A 23,005-nucleotide genomic window follows, 5' to 3' on the forward strand; every position below is an offset into this window, starting at 1 on the left:
ACTGAACACCTCCTCCGTGTCAGTTACTGTGGGACCAGCTGGGGGTTTAGAATGGTTTCTACAACAACCATAGCCGATAGGAATTATGGCCGTTCCTGTTTTCACGAGGTGCAGGCAGTCAGCACTGCCACGCCTGCTCCATTGGGAGCTGTGCACTTAGGCACCATGGTGGCTCTAAGGGCTGTGGGGTAGTTATAAGGTGACTCTGTGTCACCCCAATAAATGCAATAAAAATTCTTTAGAAAGTAATAAACAACAATAACAAACAAAAAAAAACACCTTTGAGGGCGTCCTGCCCTGATACCTTGCTGTCCCTTCTTTTTCTTCTCACTTCCATTGTAGTTGCTTTTTCTGTCCAGATTCTTATTTTCTCAGGCATCATCCCTGATCCTCACCATACACTGTTTGGCAGTGTGAGGATGACCCCAGGGGAAAAGCCACCAGGGCAGAGATTGTGTCTGGCTCATTCCCTGTGTGCCCATGGCCTTGCACAGAACCTGCCAGATGTTGGGCACTCAGTAGTATTTGTTTACTGGCTCAGTGTGGTAGAGAGCTCTTCCATACCTTATTGCTAAACAGTAGCTGATCAGTTGATGATGATGGTGGTGATGATATGAAGAAGAAGAAGAAACATTCTATTGAAAATGAAAAAGGTAAGCATCACTCCTGCTTCATTTACTTGGAGGCGTTTCACACGTCTGCCTTGACGCCGCATTAATGCTCCACTCCCTGCTCTCTCGAAGGCATGCTGCTTTCTTGGTGTTCCAGTTTGCTGACTCTCTGGGCACCATTTAGCAACTCATCATTCGCTGAACTGAAATCAGTGACTGTTCTTGGATTTGAAGTCCTGAGAAAGCTGTTTAATCCATAAAGCATCTCCATGGTGACACAATCCCTGCGATGCCGCTGAACACAGACATGTGGAATCTCCCCTAAGTAGTCTACTTACCCCTCACCTGCAACCCAGCGTCAACCTTTTTGTTCAGATTCTCCAGCTGAGAGATTTGGGCATTCCCTCTTGAGTCTGAGGGTGCTGAGGGTGCTGATCAAATCCAGAATCCATGCTGGCACTGCTGAGCCTGAGCTCTGCTGCCGAGTTCCCATATGGTTGGAAGATGAACCTTGGAGAATCACGAACAGTGTGTCAGCCAGACACCCAGTGCCAAGTAGCACAGATTTAAGATTTCTTGATACTCCTAGACAGCTGAGCAGAGATTGTATCAGCGGCTGCCAGTGCAGCCAGCCCGTCGTCGCCTTGTCAGCATCTGTGCAGTTCATTGGAGCACTGAGTTGACAGGTCACCACTGTGGAGATGTCTAAGAACCTTCTCTTCGGTGTTGGTGTTGTGTTTTGTGTTGAGTTGTGTATCCGAGGTCTCTGCGAGTGAGGAATGTTGCCCTCTACTTGGACTCAAACTTAATTTTTTATTCAAGCAGGTTAGCCAAAAATGTTTCAGTGGGTGGCACTGTTCCTAACATGCTTGGTAGAAACTGAAATGTTTTTATTAATGAGGCTGAATATTGAGAGTTATAGGGGGGATTTCCAGTTCCGATGTACCCTGGCCTTCTGCCTGCTGTGGGGAGGTAGGGGAGTCAGGACGTCTGTTTGTTGTTGGTATTCAAACAGTTCACCCAGAAACTTCCCTCCTGCTTACTTTCTAGCCTGGGATTGGTTTGTTCAGATCTCCCTCTAGAACAGCGGTTCTCAAGGGTCGAACGACCCTTTCACAGGGGTCGCCTAAGACCATCGGAAAACACATATATAATTACATATAGTTTTTGTGATTAAAGTTAATTATGTTCAATTTGTAACAATGAAACTGGGGGTCACCACAACATGAGGAACTGTATTAAAAGATCGCGGTATTAGGAAGGTTTAGAACCACTGCTCTAGAACCTGTACTCTTGCTGCTTGGCATGTGGGTTTCTGGTGATCTCTCTTCACAGAATCTTTTTAAAAAATTTTAGTGGAGTCACTTGTAAAACAAAGACCCTGTTGCTAAAATCATTCCTAATGCAGTTATGATTTCTTTTTTTTTATTTATTTTTTTTATTGCTAAAAGTATTACAAAGGGTATTGCATATGTGTCCTTTTTTTTTTTCCCTGCCCTTGACAATCCCCTGGCCTCCCCTACCCCCCAGTGTCTTATGTCCATTGGTTATGCTTATATGCATGCATACAAGTCCTTCGGTTGATCTCTTACCCCCCTCCCTCCTGTCCCCCAAACCTCCCGGCCTTCCCGCTGCAGTTTGACAATCTGTTTGAGGCAGCTCTGCCTCTGTATCTATTATTGTTCAAAAGTTTATAAAGGTCTCTATTATCCATGAATGAGTGAGATCATGTGGTATTTTTCCTTCATTGACTGGCTTATTTCACTTAGCATAATGCTCTCCTGTTCCATCCATGCTGTTGCAAATGGTAAGAGTTCCTTCTTTTTTACAGCAGCATAGTATTCCATCGTGTAGATGTACCAGTTTTCTAATCCATTCATCTACTGATGGGCACTTAGGCTGTTTCCAGATCTTAGCTATGGTGACTTGTGCTGCTATGAACATCGGGGTGCATATATCCTTTCTGATTGGTGTTTCTGGTTTCTTGGGATATATTCCTAGAAGTGGGATCACAGGGTCAAATGGGAGTTCCATTTTTAGTTTTTTGAGGAAATTCCATACTGTTTTCCATAGTGGCTGCACCAGTCTGCATTCCCACCAGCAGTGCACGAGTGTTCCTTTTTCACCACATCCTCTCCAGCACTTGTCGTTTGTTGATTTGTTGATGATAGCCAGTCTGACAGGTGTGAGATGGTACCTCAGTTATGATTTCTTTAGTGATGGGCATTACAAACTCAAATGTGGGGAGCAGCTACAGTGTTTTGGACAGGTTCAAGCCTTGGACTGATGAGAGGGCACAGTCCTCTCATTGCCACGTGCAAGTCCCAGCTTGGAGGGCAGAGTCCTCCCAGCACAATTATAGCCAACAGCTATAGTTGTAAGCTTGAACCTATGGTCCGAACACATGGCCCCACGTGCCTGAGTGATAGAGTTCAGATGCGTGTAGTTGAGTAGAATTGAAAACCATGAGAATGTTGTAAACATCTTGACCATGCCCTTACTTTGCCTCGTGGAATCTGTCTATAAAATAAAGACATGGCTTGTGGGCACTGTCGCTGTCTCTCAGAGAAGCAGCGTCCCACCAAGACCCAGCTTTCATTCTCTTGTCTGTCTTTTCTAAGCCTTTCAGCTGCCCCCACTCCGGTTCACCCTTGGCAGTGCTGGCGTGACACTCTCAAATTTCTCTATATTGGTAAAACCTCTTAGTTATCTCATGATCCACGGGACCGCCAAAGTTATATTGGTATAATAGAATTTAAGGTGCATAAGTTGCTAAAAATCTAATTTACAGTCTGCAGGAATGAGCACATAAGGCACTTTGAATTTATTTGGGCAGTGCTTTTCAACAGTGACCCACAGCCGTAATCCATCTTGCAGAGAAATACAGCTCACATATATGAGTCTACATGTAATTATGTAGCTACACCCAGAAATGAAACAAAACTTTCCCAAATTTAATTCATGCACAGTGCACTGTGGTATTTTCTATTCTATTTTCTTTCATACTTCCTCCTTCCCTCCCTCTTTCTTCTTATGCTAGTCATGATCCATCAAGTCAATTGCACCAATTTACTAATGGGTCATGACCCACTGTTCCAAACACACTGCATTAGGGGTAAGATTTCCAATTATCTCTATCCTTTCCTTTTTCCAAGTTTCTGATGCGTGTATTTGGGGGTGGGGGGCGGCTTCCTTCCTTTCCTCCTTCCTATTCCTTTGCTTTCTGCCAGATAGCAGAACAAAAAAATATATTAAGAGCTTAAAACCCCACCTCTAGCTCAGTTGTCCTGTACTCCTCCCCTGGCAAACAGGCCTGTAAGATGAACCTTCCATGAGTGAGTTACCCTGCTCCTGGTGCTGTAGGCAAGCTCTCTTGTTTACCAGTAGAGAGTAATCATTACAACTAGTTTTATAAAAAGCCCATAGGGTTACCTCTGCTCTGGCTTAGGAGTAACATCCTATATAATAAGAGAGGAATATGCTAATTATCCATTACGCTGTAACATCACAACCAATCTGCAAGTGGTGGAGAGCTACAGGAGGGCGTGCCACGAGCTAGGAGCGGGGAGAGCTACAGGAGGGCAGGGCAGCGAGCTACGAGCAGCGGAGAGCTACCAGCGGCGGTGGGCGGGTGGCCAGCTCAGGCAAGTGGCAGTGAGCTACTCGTGCGCAGGGCTACTAGTTATTTAATAATATCATAACCCTGGCCAGTGTTTCCCAGTGGGTTAGAGCATCAGCCCATGCACTGAAGGGTCGCAGGTTCAATTCCTGGTCAAGGGCACGTACCTGGGTTGCAGGTGGGGTGCTGCAGGAGGCAAGCAGTCATTGTGTCTCTCTCACATCTCTCTCTCTATCTCCCCTTTCCTTTCCTCCCTCCCTCCCTTCCACTCTCTCTGAAAATCAGTGGAAAAAATGTCCTTGGGTGAGGATTAATGACAACAACAAAATAATAATCATATTGTAATAATAAATATTAAGTACTTATGTACATTAAGTCCTCACAACCCCACGAGACCGGTACATTATTTATCCCTGAGTTATGCACAGGAAGCTGAGACATGAAAGGTCATGTAATGTAACAAGGTCACACAGAGGACAGACAGCATGACAGTTGAGCTGAACACTTACCCACTCCTTTCACCTCTATAGTCAAGTTATTCATGGAGCTAGTGGCCTGTCTGAACTGCTCCTCTGTCTTAAGCATGTATTTGAGAGTGGTAGAACCCCTTGCTCTGCTTTAAACTTCCTTGTATGTGGTTAACTGACATTCATTGAGCTTCTGTGTGTCCCAGGCACTGTGCTTGTCACTGGGGGTAGACTCAGGAATGGCCTGCTCCCATCAGGTAACCATCCTCCTATTGGATGAGGATGGGGATAGCTTGGTGAGGAGACTCCAGAAGGGAGTAGGGCAGGGGCAGGCTCCCCAACCCAGCATGTCCTGCTCCTGTGCTCTTGGGAAGTGGAGGGAGGGGGAGGTACAGGAGGAGCCAGTGCTTCTGACCCCTCATCAGCTTAGACAGATGAACCCTGAGAAAGTATTGGGCAGCTCTGTGGGATAATTAAAACACAAGAATACCTATATCTTCAGGTTCCTAGGAGAGTAAAATAGCTTTTCTTTGGCATGGTTATCAACAGAGATATCAGAGAAAAATTAACCTTTCTGTAATATGAGTCATTATTTTGTTATCTAAGAGGGTCAAGGAAGTAGTTGATTAATTTAAATGAAAATAGCATGGAAGTTTAGAAGGATCAAGGTTTTATGATGATGTGACCTTGTGGCCTGTTTTCACCCTGGGCCTACCTCTTCTCACACCATGTCGCTCACCTGCCACTGTAACCCCTGCCTCTTGAAATTGTTCCTTGCCCTGCAAGAGGAAAAACCTCACATGCTGTTTGATGCGGCATGAGTTATCTGAAGGCTAACAAATGACACTGAATCTGCCTGGATGAGGAAAACGGAGAGCAGGCCCTGGAGAGGACCAATGCCCACTCTGGAGCTCGTTCAAAATGCAGAGCCAGGGATCAGGATCTGCATTCTAGCAAGACTCCAGGTGACTGCATTTCAGAAGCCCTGGCTGGGCCAGCCGAGCCAGTCACGTTTCCCTTCAGATGCACCTTGTTCCTGTCCATTCCACAGTTGCCTCGGGCACAGGCATGTCTGTGGACGTGAACCATTTGTAAAGCTTCAGCCCTGCCTGCTCCCCTGACAGCCACCAGTGCTTGCCAATGAGCTCTTTTGCTTGATTAAACCCTGGAAAATATATTCCCATACATTTTGGGGTCAAATTCAACATTTGCCAAAAACAGCTTTATAAAGTTAGGGCTGAAATACAATGAATGGCACATAAAGTGTACCATTTGGTAAGTTTTGACATGTGTATGTCAGTAAAGCCGTCACCACAATCAAGATAATAAACATACCCATCATCAGCTACCATTACAGTTTTGTGCCCTTTTGCATCCTCCCTGCACACCACATAACTTCTAATCTGCTTTCTGTCACCATTGATAAGTTTGTATTTTCTAGAAATTTATGTGAATGGAATCCTATAGTATGGTATCTTTTGTTTGGCTTTTTTCAGCATAATTACTTCGATTTATCATGGTGTAACAGTTTTATTATGAGTAGTATTCCTTTGTACGAATATAACAGTTTGTTTATAACTTGTTAATAAAAACTTGGGTTGTTTCCAGTTTGGGGCTGTTTACAAATAGGGCTGCCATGAACATTTGCGTAGAAGTATTTATATGATCTTGTGCTTCCATTTTGCTTGTAAATAAATTCCTAGGAATGGAATACCTGGTTCATATGGTCCATGTATGTTTAACTTTCTGGAAGTACCAAGTATTTCCCGAAGTGGTTCTATCCCCACCAGCAGTGTCTGAGGGTTCCAGTTCCTTCACCTCATCTCCAGCACTCTTTATTGTCTTTTTTGTTACCCACTCTGGTGGGTGTGATGTGGCATTTCATTGTGGGTTTTTTGTTTGTTTGTGTTTTTTTGGTATAGCAAAGGTGGAAATTTATTGAAGAACAAGTACAGAGTCCCACGTGGGGAAGGGGAAAGAATCTCGGAGGGAGAAAGAGTCCCCTCATTGTGGCTTTGATCCGCATTTTATTAATAAGCGTCCTTTATGTGCATATATGCCATTTATATATCTACTTTGAAGTAGCTGTTGCAATAACTGATTGGGTTGTCTGTTACTGTATTTAGGAGTTCTGTAAGTATCCTGGGCTCAAGTCCTTTATCAGATAAATGATTTGCCAGTATTTTCTTCTCTTCTAGGCTGTTTTTCATTCTTTTAATGGTGTCCTTCAAAGAGCAGAAATTTTTTATTTTGATGAAGTTCAGTATATCAATTTGTTCTCTTACGGTATGGATTGTGCTTGTATTCTAGGAGATTTTTGCCTAAACCAAGGTCACAAAGGATTTCTCGTATGTTTTCTTCTGGAAGTATTAGAATTTTAAGTTAGGATTTGTATTTAGGTTCGCAATCCATCCTTAGTTCATTTTTGTGTATGGAACATGGTAGAATGAGCCAGCACCGCCACTGGCTTGCCTTTGAACCTTTCTCAAAAACCGCCTGTCCACATATATGTAAATAAGCCTCTTGAAATGTTCAGGGCCTGGCAGTGGGGAAACTACTGATGAAAGCCCTGAGAACGCTGGGTTCCCAATGGTCAGGGTGATGTCTGTCCCGTGGTGGGGTGTGGAGTCCAGCTTTGAGGTTCTTAAAGAGTATCTTGAGCTTCCTTGGGTGTCTGGCAACAAGGGGCCGTCAGAGTATACCATCCTTGGGTGAGTGGAGGAACCCGTCCCTCAGATCTTTGTTGGTAAGTCTTAATTCTCTCACAGACCTCTGTTGAGCAAAGTGGATCATTCATAGCAAATACCCTTCTGAGATGCATAAGATACATGTTAATTCATTACAGACTGTGGGTGACTTAGGACAGTGGGGCTTCCTTTCCTCCTGGAGTTCTGGTTGAGAAGGGCTGCTGGACCAGCAGGGAGACCAAAACTTAGAACCTGGGAGGCCCCATCATTTCATGGACTCTCAGTAGCACGGGCTCTGGAACATCTGGGCTAGCTAGCCCTTTTCCCATCGAGATAAGATGTGATTCCAGGCGGTGGTGGAGTTGGCAGCACACTGCCACTGCCTAGACCCCGTTCTTCTGTGCCCACCACTGGGCATCTCAGCTGTCCACGTGGAGTTGCCTGTTCGCCTTGAGGCTGCGGTCAGTGAGGTCACCTGCCCGGGAGCTCCTCATTCCCATGGTCTCCCTCCCACCCCCAGCAGGGCTCTTGCCCGGCCTTGCCAGCCATGGTGCTCTGTCTCCTGTCGGGCCCTGGGTAGAAAGCCCAGCGCTGGTGTCCCGCAGCAATTTGCAGCCTTCCGGGTCCAGTCGGAGCCTCTCTCAGGAAGTAGGGGCATGAACAGGTTCACACTGAGACGCGTGTTTGTATCCGTGGTGCATTCTGGACAGAGTGGCTCCAGGGCGAGGGAACCGGCTCCTCAGGTGCTCCTGCAGTTGACGTTGGCCCCTGTGTGTGTGTGGCACAGACCTGTGTCGAGTGTAGTAAGTCGGAACATCCCCTAACACACCTTTTGTTTTCCAGGCGCTCCTAGCAGGCATGAGGAACCGGGAGAACAGCTCGCCCTGCCAGGGCAACGGGGAGCAGGCCGGCAGGGGCAGGAACTTGGTCTCTGCGTGGCCGGGTGAGGAGGAGCCCTGCCATGACGCGACCACCCCCTCCTACAAGAAGCCTCTGTACGGCATCTCGCACAAGATCATGGAGAAGAAGAACCCCCCTGCGGGCGACATGCTCAGCACGTATGAGCTCTTGGAGAAGGCAAACCCCAGCAACAGCCCCTCACCGCTGCGGCTCCTGAACGAGACACAGAAGCGGGACAGTGGCAGTGCGGCCTCGGCCACCACCGACGGCGACCCCAACATCTACTTTCTGCTCCAGAAGATGTTCTACATGCTCAACACACTCTCCTCCAGCATGTCCCAGCTGCACAGCAAGGTGGACCTGCTGTCCCTGGAGGTGAGCCGCATCAAGAAGCAGGTGAGCCCCACGGAGATGGTGGCCAAGTTCCAGCCGCCCCCCGAGTACCAGCTGACAGCCGCCGAGCTCAAGCAGATCGTGGACCAGAGCCTGTCGGGCGGGGACCTGGCCTGCCGCCTGCTGGTGCAGCTCTTCCCCGAGCTCTTCAGCGACGTGGACTTCTCTCGCGGCTGCAGCGCCTGCGGCTTCGCAGCCAAGCGGAAGCTGGAGTCGCTGCACCTGCAGCTCATCCGCAACTACGTGGAGGTCTACTACCCCTCCGTGAAGGACACGGCCGTGTGGCAGGCAGAGTGCCTGCCTCAGCTGAACGACTTCTTCAGCCGCTTCTGGGCCCAGCGGGAAATGGAGGACAGCCAGCCAGCGGGCCAGGTCGCCGGCTTCTTTGAGGCCGAGCAGGTGGACCCCGGCCACTTCCTGGACAACAAAGACCAGGAGGAGGCCCTGTCCTTGGATCGGAGCAGCACCATCGCCTCGGACCACGTGGTGGACACACAGGACCTGACCGAGTTCCTGGACGAAGCCTCCTCGCCCGGCGAGTTCGCGGTCTTCCTGCTGCACCGGCTTTTCCCCGAGCTCTTTGACCACCGGAAGCTGGGTGAGCAGTACAGCTGCTACGGGGATGGTGGCAAGCAGGAGCTGGACCCGCAGAGGCTGCAGATCATCCGAAACTACACGGAGATCTACTTCCCCGACATGCAGGAGGAGGAGGCCTGGCTGCAGCAGTGCGCCCAGCGCATCAACGACGAGCTGGAGGGGCTGGGGCTGGACGGGGGCAGCGAGGGCGAGCCCCCGAGGGACGACTGCTACGACTCCTCCAGCCTGCCTGACGACATCTCCGTGATCAAGGTGGAGGACAGCTTCGAGGGTGAGCGGCCCGGCCGGCGGTCCAAGAAGATCTGGCTGGTGCCCATTGACTTCGACAAGCTGGAGGTCCCGCAGCCCGACTTCGAGGTGCCTGGCGGCGACTGCCTGCTCAGCAAGGAGCAGCTGCGCAGCATCTACGAGAGCAGCCTGTCCATCGGCAACTTCGCCTCGCGCCTGCTGGTGCACCTCTTCCCCGAGCTCTTCACCCACGAGAACCTGCGCAAACAGTACAACTGCAGCGGCTCCCTGGGCAAGAAGCAGCTGGACCCGTCCCGCATCAAGCTCATTCGCCACTACGTGCAGCTGCTCTATCCCCGGGCCAAGAACGACCGCGTCTGGACGCTGGAGTTCGTGGGCAAACTGGACGAGCGCTGCCGCCGCCGGGACACGGAGCAGAGGCGCTCCTACCAGCAGCAGCGCAAGGTCCATGTGCCAGGCCCCGAGTGCAGGGACCTGGCAAGCTATGCAGTCAACTCCGAGAGGTTCCGAGAGGAATTTGAGGGACCCCCGCTGCCCCCCGAAAGAAGTAGCAAAGACTTCTGCAAGATCCCGCTGGACGAGCTGGTGGTCCCCTCGCCCGACTTCCCCGTGCCTTCGCCATACCTGCTGTCAGACAAGGAGGTGCGCGAGATCGTGCAGCAGAGCCTCTCGGTGGGCAACTTCGCCGCGCGGCTCCTCGTCAGGCTCTTCCCAGAACTCTTCACGGCCGAGAACCTCCGGCTGCAGTACAACCACTCGGGGGCCTGCAACAAGAAGCAGCTGGACCCCACGCGGCTCAGACTCATCCGCCACTACGTGGAGGCGGTGTACCCCGTGGAGAAGATGGAGGAGGTGTGGCATTACGAATGTATCCCCAGCATCGACGAGCGATGCCGCCGCCCCAACAGGAAAAAATGTGACATCCTGAAGAAAGCCAAGAAGGTGGAGAAGTGACGGTACCCTGGGGCCTGAGCCTTCCTTCGGAGCACGTGTATGGTATCCACAGACACGCACCTTATGGCAGTGGGAAGTGGCTTACTACTTTTGCACACAAACACCCACCCAACCACCAGAACGAAGCCTTACATTTGGTCTCTCTTACTTCCGACCTGTGTCCCGAGTTCCCCAGGGGTGCAGCCAGTTTGGGGATGGCTGAGCTGTGACAGCCAAGGCCTCAGGAGCAGGCTTCTCTCTCCTGGCTGTCCTCCCCTTCTTCTCAATTTGAAATGCAAATTCAGCAACTCTTGTTCCTCTTCCCACATTTTACATCTTCCATTTTTATCAATTGTTTTTTAATTAAAAGGAAACCCTTTTTTAAAAGATCATTTGGGCTCTTTGGGGGCCAATTTGCTTAGGGGAAAAAAAAGTCTTTTAAATATTCATGGTGAAATACTGTTAGATGACTTCTGTTGCTGGGATTTCTTTTGAAGGTGGTTTCAGATTTATGAAATTTTTAGCGTGGCCATGTTTCTGCATGGTGGCCAGTAATAGCTTCAGGGGGCAGAGATCGACCTGACTGACCTTGTCTTTATCTCTGATTTTGAAGGGTCAGGATGCCCCTTGGATGGCAGTGGAGGGAACGGGGTGGCGTGACATTCTTCCTGACCATGTTCGCTCGCTCCCTCCGCTGTAGTGCCGAGGAAGGGGCTTCCTGGGGGCCTGGCCTGCTCGTTGTTGCTGGGTGGGTCCGATGCTGTGCTCACTCTGTAGACAAGAACACTGGATGATGATGATGAGATGAATGTAGATAGACGTGGGAACACGTTCACAATGTCATTTGAGCTGTGTCCTTCCATTGCCCCCTTCCCTCTCCATACGAGGAGGCTCGTTGGAGGGGCCGACACATGTCCTTGGAGAACTGTGTGTGTGAATTAATTGGCTTCTTGTTTGATGTAAGGATGGGTCCCTTTGGTCTCACCACGAACTGTTTACTTTCTGTGTGTGTATTTGTACAAAACCTGGGTTCTGGGAGCCGTATGGCGACTTCACCACAGCTCTGTGTTAGCTCCTCCGATCAGTATGCATCCTGTTCCTCAGGGCAGGCCCAGACCCTCAGGCCCTTTTGGGAATGCCCGGTATTGGAAGGACACAGATCATCTCAAATGGGGATCCCATGTCCCTTCCCAGGGTCCACTCAGAGCTCCCCCCTCAGACCCTCTAGAAGGCCCTGCTGTCCTACATCTTGGCCCCTTGCCTTGGATTGTGACATTTCTTCTCTTCCCACTGGTTGGGAAGGTCAGACCATTTCAGGCCAGTGGCATGTTCTCCAGGAGTTCTGACCAGGAAATTCCCCAGTAGTTAGAAGTTCTTGAAAACAATACTTTTATGGACCTGACTTTGGGGGCCAAATGCCTAAGAAGAAAAGGAAACAGTTTAGAACTCAAACTGAATGCATCATACCAGAAACCTGGAAACATGAATGAATCACACAGGGTAGTCATAAAACCCTGTGGCTTAAATATTGGCTACCTTAAAATGCAGAAACAACAGAAACAATCTGTGAATTGTCTTTATACAGCTGACAAGGACTTCGGTTCCGGTGGCTGTAGGACAGCATTTTGCCTGCACCCAGCAGGTTTGTTTGTTTTAATATATATGACAGGATTTTGAACAATGTTTACGTGTTGACCTAGCTTTATTAAATTTGCTTTTAGATGTCATTTACAGATTGTTTCTGTTGAAACTGCAGTCCTAAATTATTGAAATTTAGAAATGCACAGGGATTGAATGACTCTCTCACCCACCCACACGTGCACCCACACATTTCTTATTTAAAAACGAGTGATGGGGACCTACATAAACAACTTCAACTTCTTTGTGCCTGGAAAGAAGAAGGGACTGGAGCAGCCAGGAGGTTCACCCCACGCCCCCTCACCTGCGCCTTTCTCTATGCCTTAGTCTCCCAAACACGTAAATGCACACATGCACACATGCATGCATATACACACATGCACACACATGCCCTACCCCCTACCCAAAGATGGCAGTGGCACTGGCCGCCAGCCCTGCTGGTTGGAGAGTGCCGAGGAATTCGTTCTGGTCTCTAGGATGTATCCGAAAGGATTCCAAGCCATGTGAAAATTGTCCTGCTTTCTAGAGGGTGGAATGTGTGACCCTGCAACTTCAGAAGCACAATCATTTTTTAAAATCCTATGTACCCACGTTAAAGAAATCAACAGGTTCTAGGTCTAAGAATGAACTATGCCTCCGTAACCTAGATCATGTTTTTGGAAACTGTATTTGGGTGGTTTCCTTTTATACCTTTCCTGTGTAGGGCTTCTTCCCCGCTCCCCCGCCCCCCACCCCCCACCCCCAATCTTAGTGTCCCTTTCAGTGAAGAGAGGTGGCCACACTCTGGGAGCTGTTTGCTGTCCCTCTGGACTGTTGGCAGGAAGCGAACGCAGGCCCTGTGGCCTGTATGGTGCCCTCAGTTCCCCAGCCATGCATGTGGGCTCAGGGGCAGTTTTTACATGAAGCAATATAAGTATAAACTACTTATTTTTTTTCGAAATGTAATGTTTTCCATAAAATTTGTTGGCAAATCCCTTCCCCCTATCTAAATTTTTTGGTTTTCACTTGTTTTTCGGGGTGTTCTTTTGCCTTGTATCCGGAGAAGTAAAGAATTAGCACAGACACATTCTGATGTTAAGTGAAATAGCAAGTCACGTTAGGTGGTAGTGTCCCTCGTGTTCTGTGTTAGGAACTTTTAAAAGAATGTATGAAGGTAGTCCTGAATGTACTATGTGTTCTAATCCTGCTTCAGTTCACTTTGGCTGTGTCTACATGACAGCAGCCATTTGACAGGGAATAAAGTCGTGTCTTGTGTCGAGGGTGTTAGTGTGCCCCTCCCCATTCCGTGTCAGCCCTGAACCTTCCTTTCTGTAAGTTGAGGGGGAGGGGTATCATGTCAGCTGCAATCATCAACCCACCAATGGGATCTACTGAGTGATGAATGGATTAGCTGTTTAAATGGTAAGAGTCACTGGCCTGACCAGACCACAGCATGGCACCAGGTTCTTGTAGAAATGGCCTGTTTCCTCCTTTCCCCAAAACGTTTGCCTCTTGCCTGATGGGGGAGGGGGGTTCTCAAGATCCCTGATTGGAGCCCATTGCACTCTCTCCCTGCCTGTGTAGCTAGGTGATATGAAGTGGGGCTGGAGGCCAAGGGCTGTTACTGCCATTTGGAAATACTTGCCTCGCGTAGATCCAGCCTTAATGTTTTTCTGACATCCTAGTGATAGCAGACCCTGCACAAAGTGGATATCAGAGTTAATACTGTGAGGAGACAAAATAATGAGCATAGTTTTACCAAAGATAATGAACTATCACATAATGTCTGCATCTTACCATTGATTTGAGTGCATCCTTAGAAAACTGAATGTAACAAAAACCCAGGACCTTTTTGGAAATTGTATGCTCTCTAGCAACTTTGTGTGAATTTTTATACAAGCACTGTTTTATGAGTTATATAAAATGTTTAAAAATAGAAAAAATATGGTCTCGTAACATCTTATTTCATTAGGGAAGACGTTTCTTGGTCTGTTTGTCTTTCTCTGCGGCCTCCTCACTGCTGGGGTTGGGGGGGGGGGGGGGCGGACATGAATGCTTAGGGCACCCCGGCCTCTGGGGCTTCCACACTTGGGGTGTCGGGGCAGTAGCTCACAGGATTTCAGTTTGTCACAGCTGAATGACTGAGAAGTCATGCTGGAAGCTGGTCCATCCTTGCTGCTGACACAGTCGCTGCAGGAAAGAAACATCTGCACAGCATATGTTTCAAGGGACCTGGCTTATATAGCATACTGTTCTTAATATGTTTGCTCCCCTTAGCGCCATGTGTTTTAACCAAGGTCACCTCTCCGAGAAAGGTTGTTTCCCCAGGTAGGGATTTTTCCCTGAAGTTAGGGAGGGGATAAAACCCCTTAACTAAGTGCCAGGTGCGTAGTTAATCACTTTAACTACAAACAATCACGCTTAACCTACATAATCTTTACTCCCTGGAATGGAGATAAGAAACACCCTAACCTTTGCAATAGAAATTGACAGGATTAAAATCGACTGGTATAAATACAGATGTAACAAGACAATAAACACCAGAACTTGGCTGGAGATCCTGGCTAGAGATCCTGGCTAGGCTGCTGATCAACTGAACGCTGTCTCCGTGTCATTCCTTCATTGTCGACTCCGTCCACACCTTGGGGAACCCCTGGACCTGCTGGGGTTGGACGCTGGGACCATTGGTGTGCGAGGTCTTTGCAGCTTCTCGCGTCACTCGGATCCTGGGCTCCTGGAGCTGAACGAGCCGAGCTCTCGGGCGGTACAGAGGAGAAACCAAGGTGTATGTTGGTAACCTGGGAACTGGTGCTGGCAAAGAAGAGTTCGAAAGGGCTTTCAGTTACTATGGCCCCTTAAGAACTGTGTGGATTGCAAGAAATCCTCCGGGATTTGCCTTTGTGGAATTTGAAGACCCTAGAGATGCAGAAGATGCAGTTCAAGGCCTGGATGGCAAGGTGATTTGTGGTTCCCGAGTGAGGGTTGAACTATCAAGAGGCCTGCCTCTCGGGCACAGAGCCAGGGCCGCGCTTGCTGCTGCCCTCGGCCCCACGCCCCAGCCCCGCCACCGCCATGGGCAAGAAGCACAAGAAGCACAAGACCGAGTGGCGCTCCTCGTACGAGGAGTATGCAGACAAACCCTTGGAGGAGCCCCTGAAGCTGGTTTTCAAGTTTAGAGGAAGTGAAGTGATTGAACTCTTGGGATCTGGCCATGATTCCAGTTACTACAATGACAGGTCAGACCATGAGCGAGAGAGGCACAAAAAAAAGAAGAAAAAGTCAGGGAAGGAGAAATACCTGGACGATGACGAAAGAAGGAAACGGAAGGAAGAGAAGAAGTGGAAACGGGAAAAGGAACACTGCGACACGGAGGGAGAGGCTGATGACTTTGATCCTGGGAAGAAGATAGAGGTGGAGCCACCTCCCGATCGGCCAGTCCAAGCATGCCGGACACAGCCAGCTGAAAATGAGAGCACGCCTATTCAGCAACTACTAGAACATTTCCTCCGCCAGCTCCAGAGAAAAGATCCTCATGGGTTTTTTGCTTTTCCTGTCACGGATGCAATTGCTCCTGGATACTCAATGATAATAAAACATCCAATGGATTTTGGCACAATGAAAGACAAAATCATGGCTAATGAATACAAATCAGTCACGGAATTTAAGGCAGATATCAAACTGATGTGTGATAATGCAATGACATACAACAGGCCAGACACTGTGTACTACAAGTTAGCTAAGAAGATCCTTCACGCAGGCTTTAGGATGATGAGCAAAGAGCGGCTGTTAGCTTTGAAGTGCAGCATGTCGTTTATGCAGGACATGGATTTTTCTCAGCAGACAGCTCTTCTGGGCAACGAAGACACAGCTGTTGAGGAACCAGTTCCCGAAGTTGTACCTGTACAAGTAGAAACTGCTAAGAAATCCAAAAGGCCGAGTAGAGAAGTCATCAGCTGCATGTTTGAGCCAGAAGGAAATGCTTGCAGCTTGACTGACAGCACAGCTGAAGAACATGTGCTGGCCTCGGTGGAGCACGCAGCAGACGAGGCTCGGGACAGGATCAACCGACTCCTTCCAGGTAGCAAGATGGGCTACCTGAAGAAGAGCGGAGATGGGAGCCTGCTCTACAGCGTGGTCAACACAGCTGAGCCTGATGCCAACGAGGAGGAGACCCACCCGGTGGACCTGAGCTCCCTCTCCAGCAAGCCGCTCCCCGGCTTCAGCTTCACCACTCTGGGCTTTAAAGATGAGAGAAGAAGCAAAGTCACATTTCTCTCAAGTGCCAGTACTGCACTTTCAATGCATAATAATTCTGTATTTGGAGACTTAAAATCAGACGAAACGGAGCTTCTATATTCTGCCTATGGAGATGAGACAGGTGTGCAGTGTGCGCTGAGCCTGCAGGAGTTTGTGAAGGATGCTGGGAGCTACAGCAAGAGAATGGTGGACGACCTTCTGGACCAGATCACAGGCGGAGACCACTCCCGCATGCTCTTCCAGGTAAGGCAGAGGAGAAATGTCGCGATGAAGCCATCAGATGAAGTAAAGACTGGGGACTCCCTAGGAGATGGTGGCTCTGTGCTGATTTCATGTCAATGAAGTCGTATTCTGACGTCTCTTTGGACATCTCCATGCTCAGCTCTCTGGGGAAAGTGAAGAAGGAGCTGGACCATGATGACAGCCATTTGAACTTGGATGAGACGACAAAGCTCCTACAGGATCTGCATGAGGCACAAGCAGAGCATGGGGGGCTCCCAGCCATCGTCCAACCTCAGCTCCCTGTCTAACACCTCCGACAGGGATCAGCACCACCTGGGAAGCCCTTCTCACCTCAGTGTCGGTGAGCAGCCAGAGGTGACCCATGACCCGTACGAATTTCTTCAGTCTCCAGAACCTGCAGCCTCTACAAAGAGCTAGCCTTGTAGATAGTCATTAATTGTTTTTCTTTGTTTTGTTTTTATTTTGTTTTGTTTTTATTTGCATGTACAGAGTTTTTGTTGTGAGACAAAGACTATCACGGTCCCTTGGGCCTGCAGGAAGCAGCGCAGGGAGGGGGTGAATTGTCTCTGATCATGTTGGCTGCACATGGACCTAGTGTTTCTGTAGATAATCCTGTGAACCTGAAGAGTGGGAACCCTAAATAAAGGGGGTGTAAAGCTGGTGTGGTCTTTCTCTGAGCTTCGTGGTGTCAGTGAAACCCTTCTCTGCGGCCGGTGTGGGCGCACCTGTTCTGCCCCCTATCCCCCACAAGTGGCCTTTGGGAAGCAGAGTCTGTTGGGGATCCTGTATATTCTTTCCCACTGTCCCCCCACATCCCTGCATTTCTGAGGCAAATCATGGTGGGGGCCATACAGAAGCACATGGGGAGCCAGTCGAGCACCCTCCTGGTGCTGGACAGGCAGGGAGTTGCGTACAGCTTCCCTGTGCTTAATTCATATGCCTGAGAAAGGAGTACATTCTGCTGGAAGACTTGGAGGTCAGCTGTCTTACCAGTTACGATGAAGTGTTATGTCCATAAAATGTTCTTTATTCTGGATATGTTTGCTGGATGCCTGCTTATATTGGCAAAGTATAAAGATCTCAATAAGATACACAAAGAGTATAATTGTATAGAATTATTTACAGCACTACTAGGTGTCCACTTTTGTGTGACTTTTCAGTAAAAATCCTTTGTCACAAAAAAAAAAAAAAAAGAAGAAGATGCATGCCTCGGAGATCTCATTTGGATAGACCACCTGCCCGACGTCCCTTTGATCCAAATGATAGATGCTATGAATGTGGTGAAAAGGGACATTATGTTTATGATTGTCATCGTTATAGCCGACGAAGAAGAAGCAGGTCACGGTCTAGATCATATTCGAGATCCAGAGGTAGACGATATTCTCGCTCACGGAGCAGGAGCAGGGGAAGGAGGTCGAGATCAGCATCTCCTCGACGATCAAGATCTGTATCTCTTCGTAGATCACGATCCGCTTCACTCAGATGATCTAGATCTGGTTCTATAAAAGGATCAAGATCAAGATCCAGGTCTATTTCACGACCAAGAAGCAGCCGATAAAAGTCCAGATCTCCATCTCCAAAAAGAAGTTGTTCCCCATCAGGAAATCCAAGAAGAAGTGCAAGTCCTGAAAGAGTGGACTGAAGTTCTCAAGTTCACCTTTTAGGGAAAAGTTATTTTGTTTACATTATTATAAGGGATTTGTGATGTTTGTAAAAAGTAACCTAGGAAGGTTATTTCAACCATCTAATCAAAATGGATCTGGATTATTACTCTGTAAATTCACAGCAGTAAGATAATATAAATTTTTGTTGAATGTATTAACATCTTATGGCTTGCAAATGTGAGTTTTTATTTGGCACATTTAAATAAAATGTTTCTAACTAGAAAAAGAAAAAATTTGCCGGAAGCCGGTCCATCCTTGCTGCTTGACACAGTCACTGCAGGAAACATATGCACAGCATATGTTTCAAGGGACCTGGCTTATATAGCATACTGTTCTTAATATGTTTGCTCCCCTTAGCGCCATGTGTTTTAACCAAGGTCACCTCTCCAAGAAAGGTTGTTTCCCCAGGTAGGGATTTTTCCCTGAAGTTAGGGAGGGGATAAAACCCCTTAACTAAGTGCCAGGCGGGTAGTTAATCACTTTAACTACAAACAATCACGCTTAACCTACATAATCTTTACTCCCTTTGCAATAGAAATTGACAGGATTAAAATCAACTGGTATAAATACAGATGTAACAAGACAATAAACACCAGAACTTGGCTGGAGATCCTGGCTAGGCTGCTGATCAACTGAACGCTGTCTCCATGTCATTCCTTCATCGCTGACTCCGTCCACACCTTGGGGAACCCCTGGACCTGCTGGGGTTGGACCCTGACAAAGTCACCTAATAAATCCTAGCCCGTTTCTACACAAACCACTTCCTGGCCACATGTTGGAGGCGCATTCACTTTATCTTACCTGGATCCTGGGTGCCCAGCGCTCCCCGCCTGAGGCCCCGCCAGCAGAGCTGCTTTTCCCTTTGGATTAAATGGGATTTAGTTCCTCAGAGCTAAGGTGTTATTAACTGATAACAAAAGGATGCCTGTTTTTTTCTCACCCTTTGGCTAATTACAAATCACCAACTTTAATATTTCATAGTAAAAGTAATGTCTCAAGCTGTCAGAGGAACTTTTTCTAGCCCAAGGGCCACAATAGGTGAAGTGAGCTGTGGCTTGTGATGGGGACACTTTTCCCCAGTGAGTGAGTGCTGCTGGGAGCCTGACACCTGTCCGCCGAGCTGCGTGCAGGTTGGGACTGGTCAAGGGCTGGAGCCCCAGAGGCGAAATACATGAGCAAGTTTAAGCAGGACTAGACGGAAAGCTAAATTCTTAAGCCCCTTCTGGCTGTAAGAATCTTTGTTTTCTACCAAAGAGAAAATTCAGAGCATTTCCATATATGTGAGCTTCCTTAGGGAATCTCAGAGAGAAGGGCGACACACCACATTTGTTTCCACTGTCACTGGGATGGAGATGGAGTGGACTCTAAGGGAGCTTCCAGGTAAATCTGGAACCCCCTGGCCTGTGGTGGGAAGGGAATGAGCATGTGTCAAGCCTGCTCCTTATAATGGCACCTAACATTCATGTAGTATATACCATGTGAGAGCTGTACCTGGATCCTCTCAAGAGCCCTGTGAAGTAAATCCCGTAATTGTGCCTGTTAAGACAAGAAAGCTCAGGCCCTGAGTGATGTCTATGCCATCTCATTTAATTCTCATAAAAACTCAGTGTTTGGGGCACTCTGCTTTGTGGTAAGGAGGAAGAAGAGAGAAGTAGCTTTATTGTCCAAGTTGACACAACTTGCAAATGGTGGTGCCAGGATTTGAATCCAAGCTTGTCTCACCATATCACACCGTCTCAGGAGCTAAAACACTACATTCCCTGAGTCACAATACACAAACGTTCAGATCCAAAAACAATTGCAAGTCCGTGTCCTGTCACCTGCATCCTCTAAGCCTCTAGGGCAGTGGTTCTCAACCTTGGCTGCACATTAGAATCACCTGGGGATCTTTTTAAAATCCTGATTTCTGGGCCTCATCCTCCAGAAATTCTGTTTCTTTGTTATGGCGTGGGGCCATGACATTAGTAACAAAGAAACAGAATTTCCGGAGGATGAGGCCCAGAAATCAGGATTTTAAAAAGATCCCCAGGTGATTCTAATGTGCAGCCAAAGTTGAGAACCACTGCTCTACGGGGCTTAGGTATAGGTGTGCTGGTTTGAGAATTGCCTTGAGTAAAATAACTGGGAATTGTGGACAGACATGTTCTGGTAGTAGTGCATTTTTTGAGGTTGTGAAATTAACTACTGTGGATTGCATTCCTTAAGAGCAGAATCTGAGACGGGGGTTCTTGTGCAATTGATGGAGGGTGTGCTGTCAGGAGGAGCATGGGAAAAGCAGATGCGTCCAGGGAAAAGCCACTGCAGTCTAGCTCCCTCCCCATCCACCGAGAAACCCTAGGATATGAATTGTTCGGCAGAACTAGTCCCCGTTGAAGCCATGGGGCTGGTTAATGATGGGTCTGAGGTCTTGCCCATGGGAGGAGTGTAACTGGCTACAGAATGGAGGCAGTGGCAAAGGTGGTCTGGGTGGGACTCCATCAGCACCCACAAGCGGCAGAACCACCAGAGGACATGTTAGACCAGCTTGCTGGGCCCCGCCCCTCAGAGGTTCTGATTCAGGAGGTTTGGGAGATGCCGGTGCTGGGGCTGCACTCTGAGACCTACTGCACTACAGTAACTTCACAAAATTCGCCTTGATTATCTGTGTATATACAGGAACTGAAGGCTTAGCACTTTCCTGACCATTAGAAAGAGATCTGAGCTGAAACAAGTGGTTTCCTGTTGTGTTCAAATAAAACTGACGACTCCTCCACTAGTGGTAAACTAAATCTTAGCTTTTAGGTCAGTAGGAAGAGGCGGTTTGCCTTGCTTCAGCATCAGGGCTTAGGGGCGCTGTCGAATGTGATGCCTTTTGCCAGAACAGTTCTGCGTGGTGGAGCATGTCCGTTGATTTTATTTGAAGGAGTAAGAATTCATTTGTTCTTCTAAATAGAGTTTATAGTACTGATGGTCCCGATGGTGAGCTGTGTCCTTCACAGGGATTGAGAGCATATAATGCCACAGCCCCTCCTTCCAGAGGCTCCCCCGTGTGACAGCTGTGTGTTCAGAAGGGCTGGCAGGTCTGTTTTTCGTAAGCACTCCTGTTTTCTGAACTCCTGTAATGGGTCAGGAATGTGCTAGGGACCTCACAAGCATTATTTTATTTAATCCTCACAGAAACCCTGTGGGCAAGATATTTTTATCCCCCATTTTACAAAAGGGGGTGCTTCCAGAGGTTAAGTAACTTGGTCAAGGTCATACAGGTAGCGGAGATGGCGAGGCTGACCCCAAAGTGTGTGCTCTTGATTTCTGTGCTGCCATTTGCAAAGCTGTGTGGAGTAAATGTCTCCGTCTCTCTACCTAGTAGTCCCCGACGTTTAACTTTTGCTAACTGTCTACAGTCTCTGAGCTTTCCAGATCCATCCAAGTAGAGAGAATTTGACTCATGAAAACTTTTAATGCCACAGGAAACACAACAAGGAATGCAGGAGGAATCTCCTCTGCCTCAAAGGAAGTTCCTTCAGCAAAAGCATTTGAAACACCTGCTACCTTCTGGGCACTGTTCCATGATTCTAACAAGTCCCAGCCTTCCTCGTTGGTAGTGAAGCCTGTTTAGCTTGGAGAGAAGGTTCTGGTGGTAAACAGCACAAAACCTGACGTCTCCGGCCTGGAACTGGTTTTCCAGATGCATGTGGGCATTGGCAGCCCGAGGCCTTGGCTCCTGCCTTCAGTGCAGACAGCCGAGCCCTCCCAGGTGGAGCAGGCGAGGCTCTGGTCTGAGGTGCACCTGTGGGTCTCTGGTTCCCTGACTCTCCTGTTGCTCACAGGCCGGAACACAGTGCTGCAGAATGCAATGCCCTGATCTTCCTGGGGCTCCATTTCTGACACGAGGTATTAAAGCCAAGTCTCCTTGGATTGATTGAGCTGAAATCTCTGCACAGGCACAGTTCCAGGCACGATGAGGCATATACTCCAGCATATGTTAGGCCCATGGGGATGGGTGCCTTCTCTTCAGGTTATTAAGAGCAATGGTGTTGCTGAGATCCAGAGCTGGTTCCTATCATTTCAGCCTCACCTTTGTCTCGGAATCAAGAGTTAAGGGATTTCCCCCACCACCCTAAAGAAAATTCTCACATATTCTGTGGGGAAATATCTAATAGTACCTAACCCCTCTGAGTGGGGCTCCAGAAAACAGATATAACCAGTTCAGACCTCTAAATAGAAATTGCCCACTTTATTTTTCAAATATATATATTATTTTTATTGATTTCAGAGAGGAAGGGAGAGGGAGAGAGAGATAGAAACATCAATGATTAGACAGAATTGTAGATTTCCACCATCCTCATTTTAATATACCTGGTCTGTTAACCAATAACAATGAACAAAAAATATAAAAGAGCCAGCAAGCATGCCTTTGAGAGCAGCAGGAGAGGCGGTCTCAGAGCCCTCTGTGAAAGTCCGAGCTATAAATGGGCAGGCTGTGGGAGCTTGTGTTGGCGGTGGGAAAAGGGCACCTGGCGTCAGCCATGCGTTAGGCTGGACGGTTCAGCAACCTCCCTCCTTGAGTTTGTCTTGAAGGATTTCAGAGCCAAGGAACTTAAAGGAAAATTTAGAAAGTGACAGAAGTAGTAAAAGGGCCCTCCCTTGGAGTTTAGAAGAAAGAGGGCGAGAGATATGCATCTTGAGGAGAAAGGGAGGAGAGGCACAAGGGCATACTCCAGGAAAGAGAGCATGCCCTGGGGAAAGAGGGGGTGGGGGAGGGGGCTGGATGCTCCTTAGAGCTTTTATC

The 23,005-nt window shown here is 48.2% G+C and overlaps 1 protein-coding gene and 2 pseudogenes across 1 annotated transcript in view; all 3 read left to right on the forward strand.

The window, feature by feature from the left end:
• Positions 1-13,979, forward strand: part of BEND3 (BEN domain containing 3) — a 35,007-nt gene extending 21,028 nt beyond the window's left edge. Inside the window, exon 4 of the mRNA XM_070417988.1 lies at positions 8,228-13,979. Within this exon, the coding sequence (XP_070274089.1) occupies positions 8,228-10,477 (2,250 nt within the window). The 3' untranslated portion in view covers positions 10,478-13,979. The remainder of the gene's footprint in view (positions 1-8,227) is intronic.
• On the forward strand, positions 12,308-18,423 carry LOC139012839 (serine/arginine-rich splicing factor 7 pseudogene; annotated as a pseudogene).
• LOC139013098 (bromodomain-containing protein 9 pseudogene) lies at positions 15,140-17,146 on the forward strand (annotated as a pseudogene).
• Positions 18,424-23,005: the final 4,582 nt, after the last annotated feature.

The sequence above is a fragment of the Myotis yumanensis genome, unplaced genomic scaffold (genome assembly GCF_028538775.1).
Source record: "Myotis yumanensis isolate MYYU_CA2020_CCGP unplaced genomic scaffold, mMyoYum1.0.hap1 SCAF_6, whole genome shotgun sequence".
Taxonomy (NCBI): Eukaryota; Metazoa; Chordata; class Mammalia; order Chiroptera; family Vespertilionidae; genus Myotis; species Myotis yumanensis.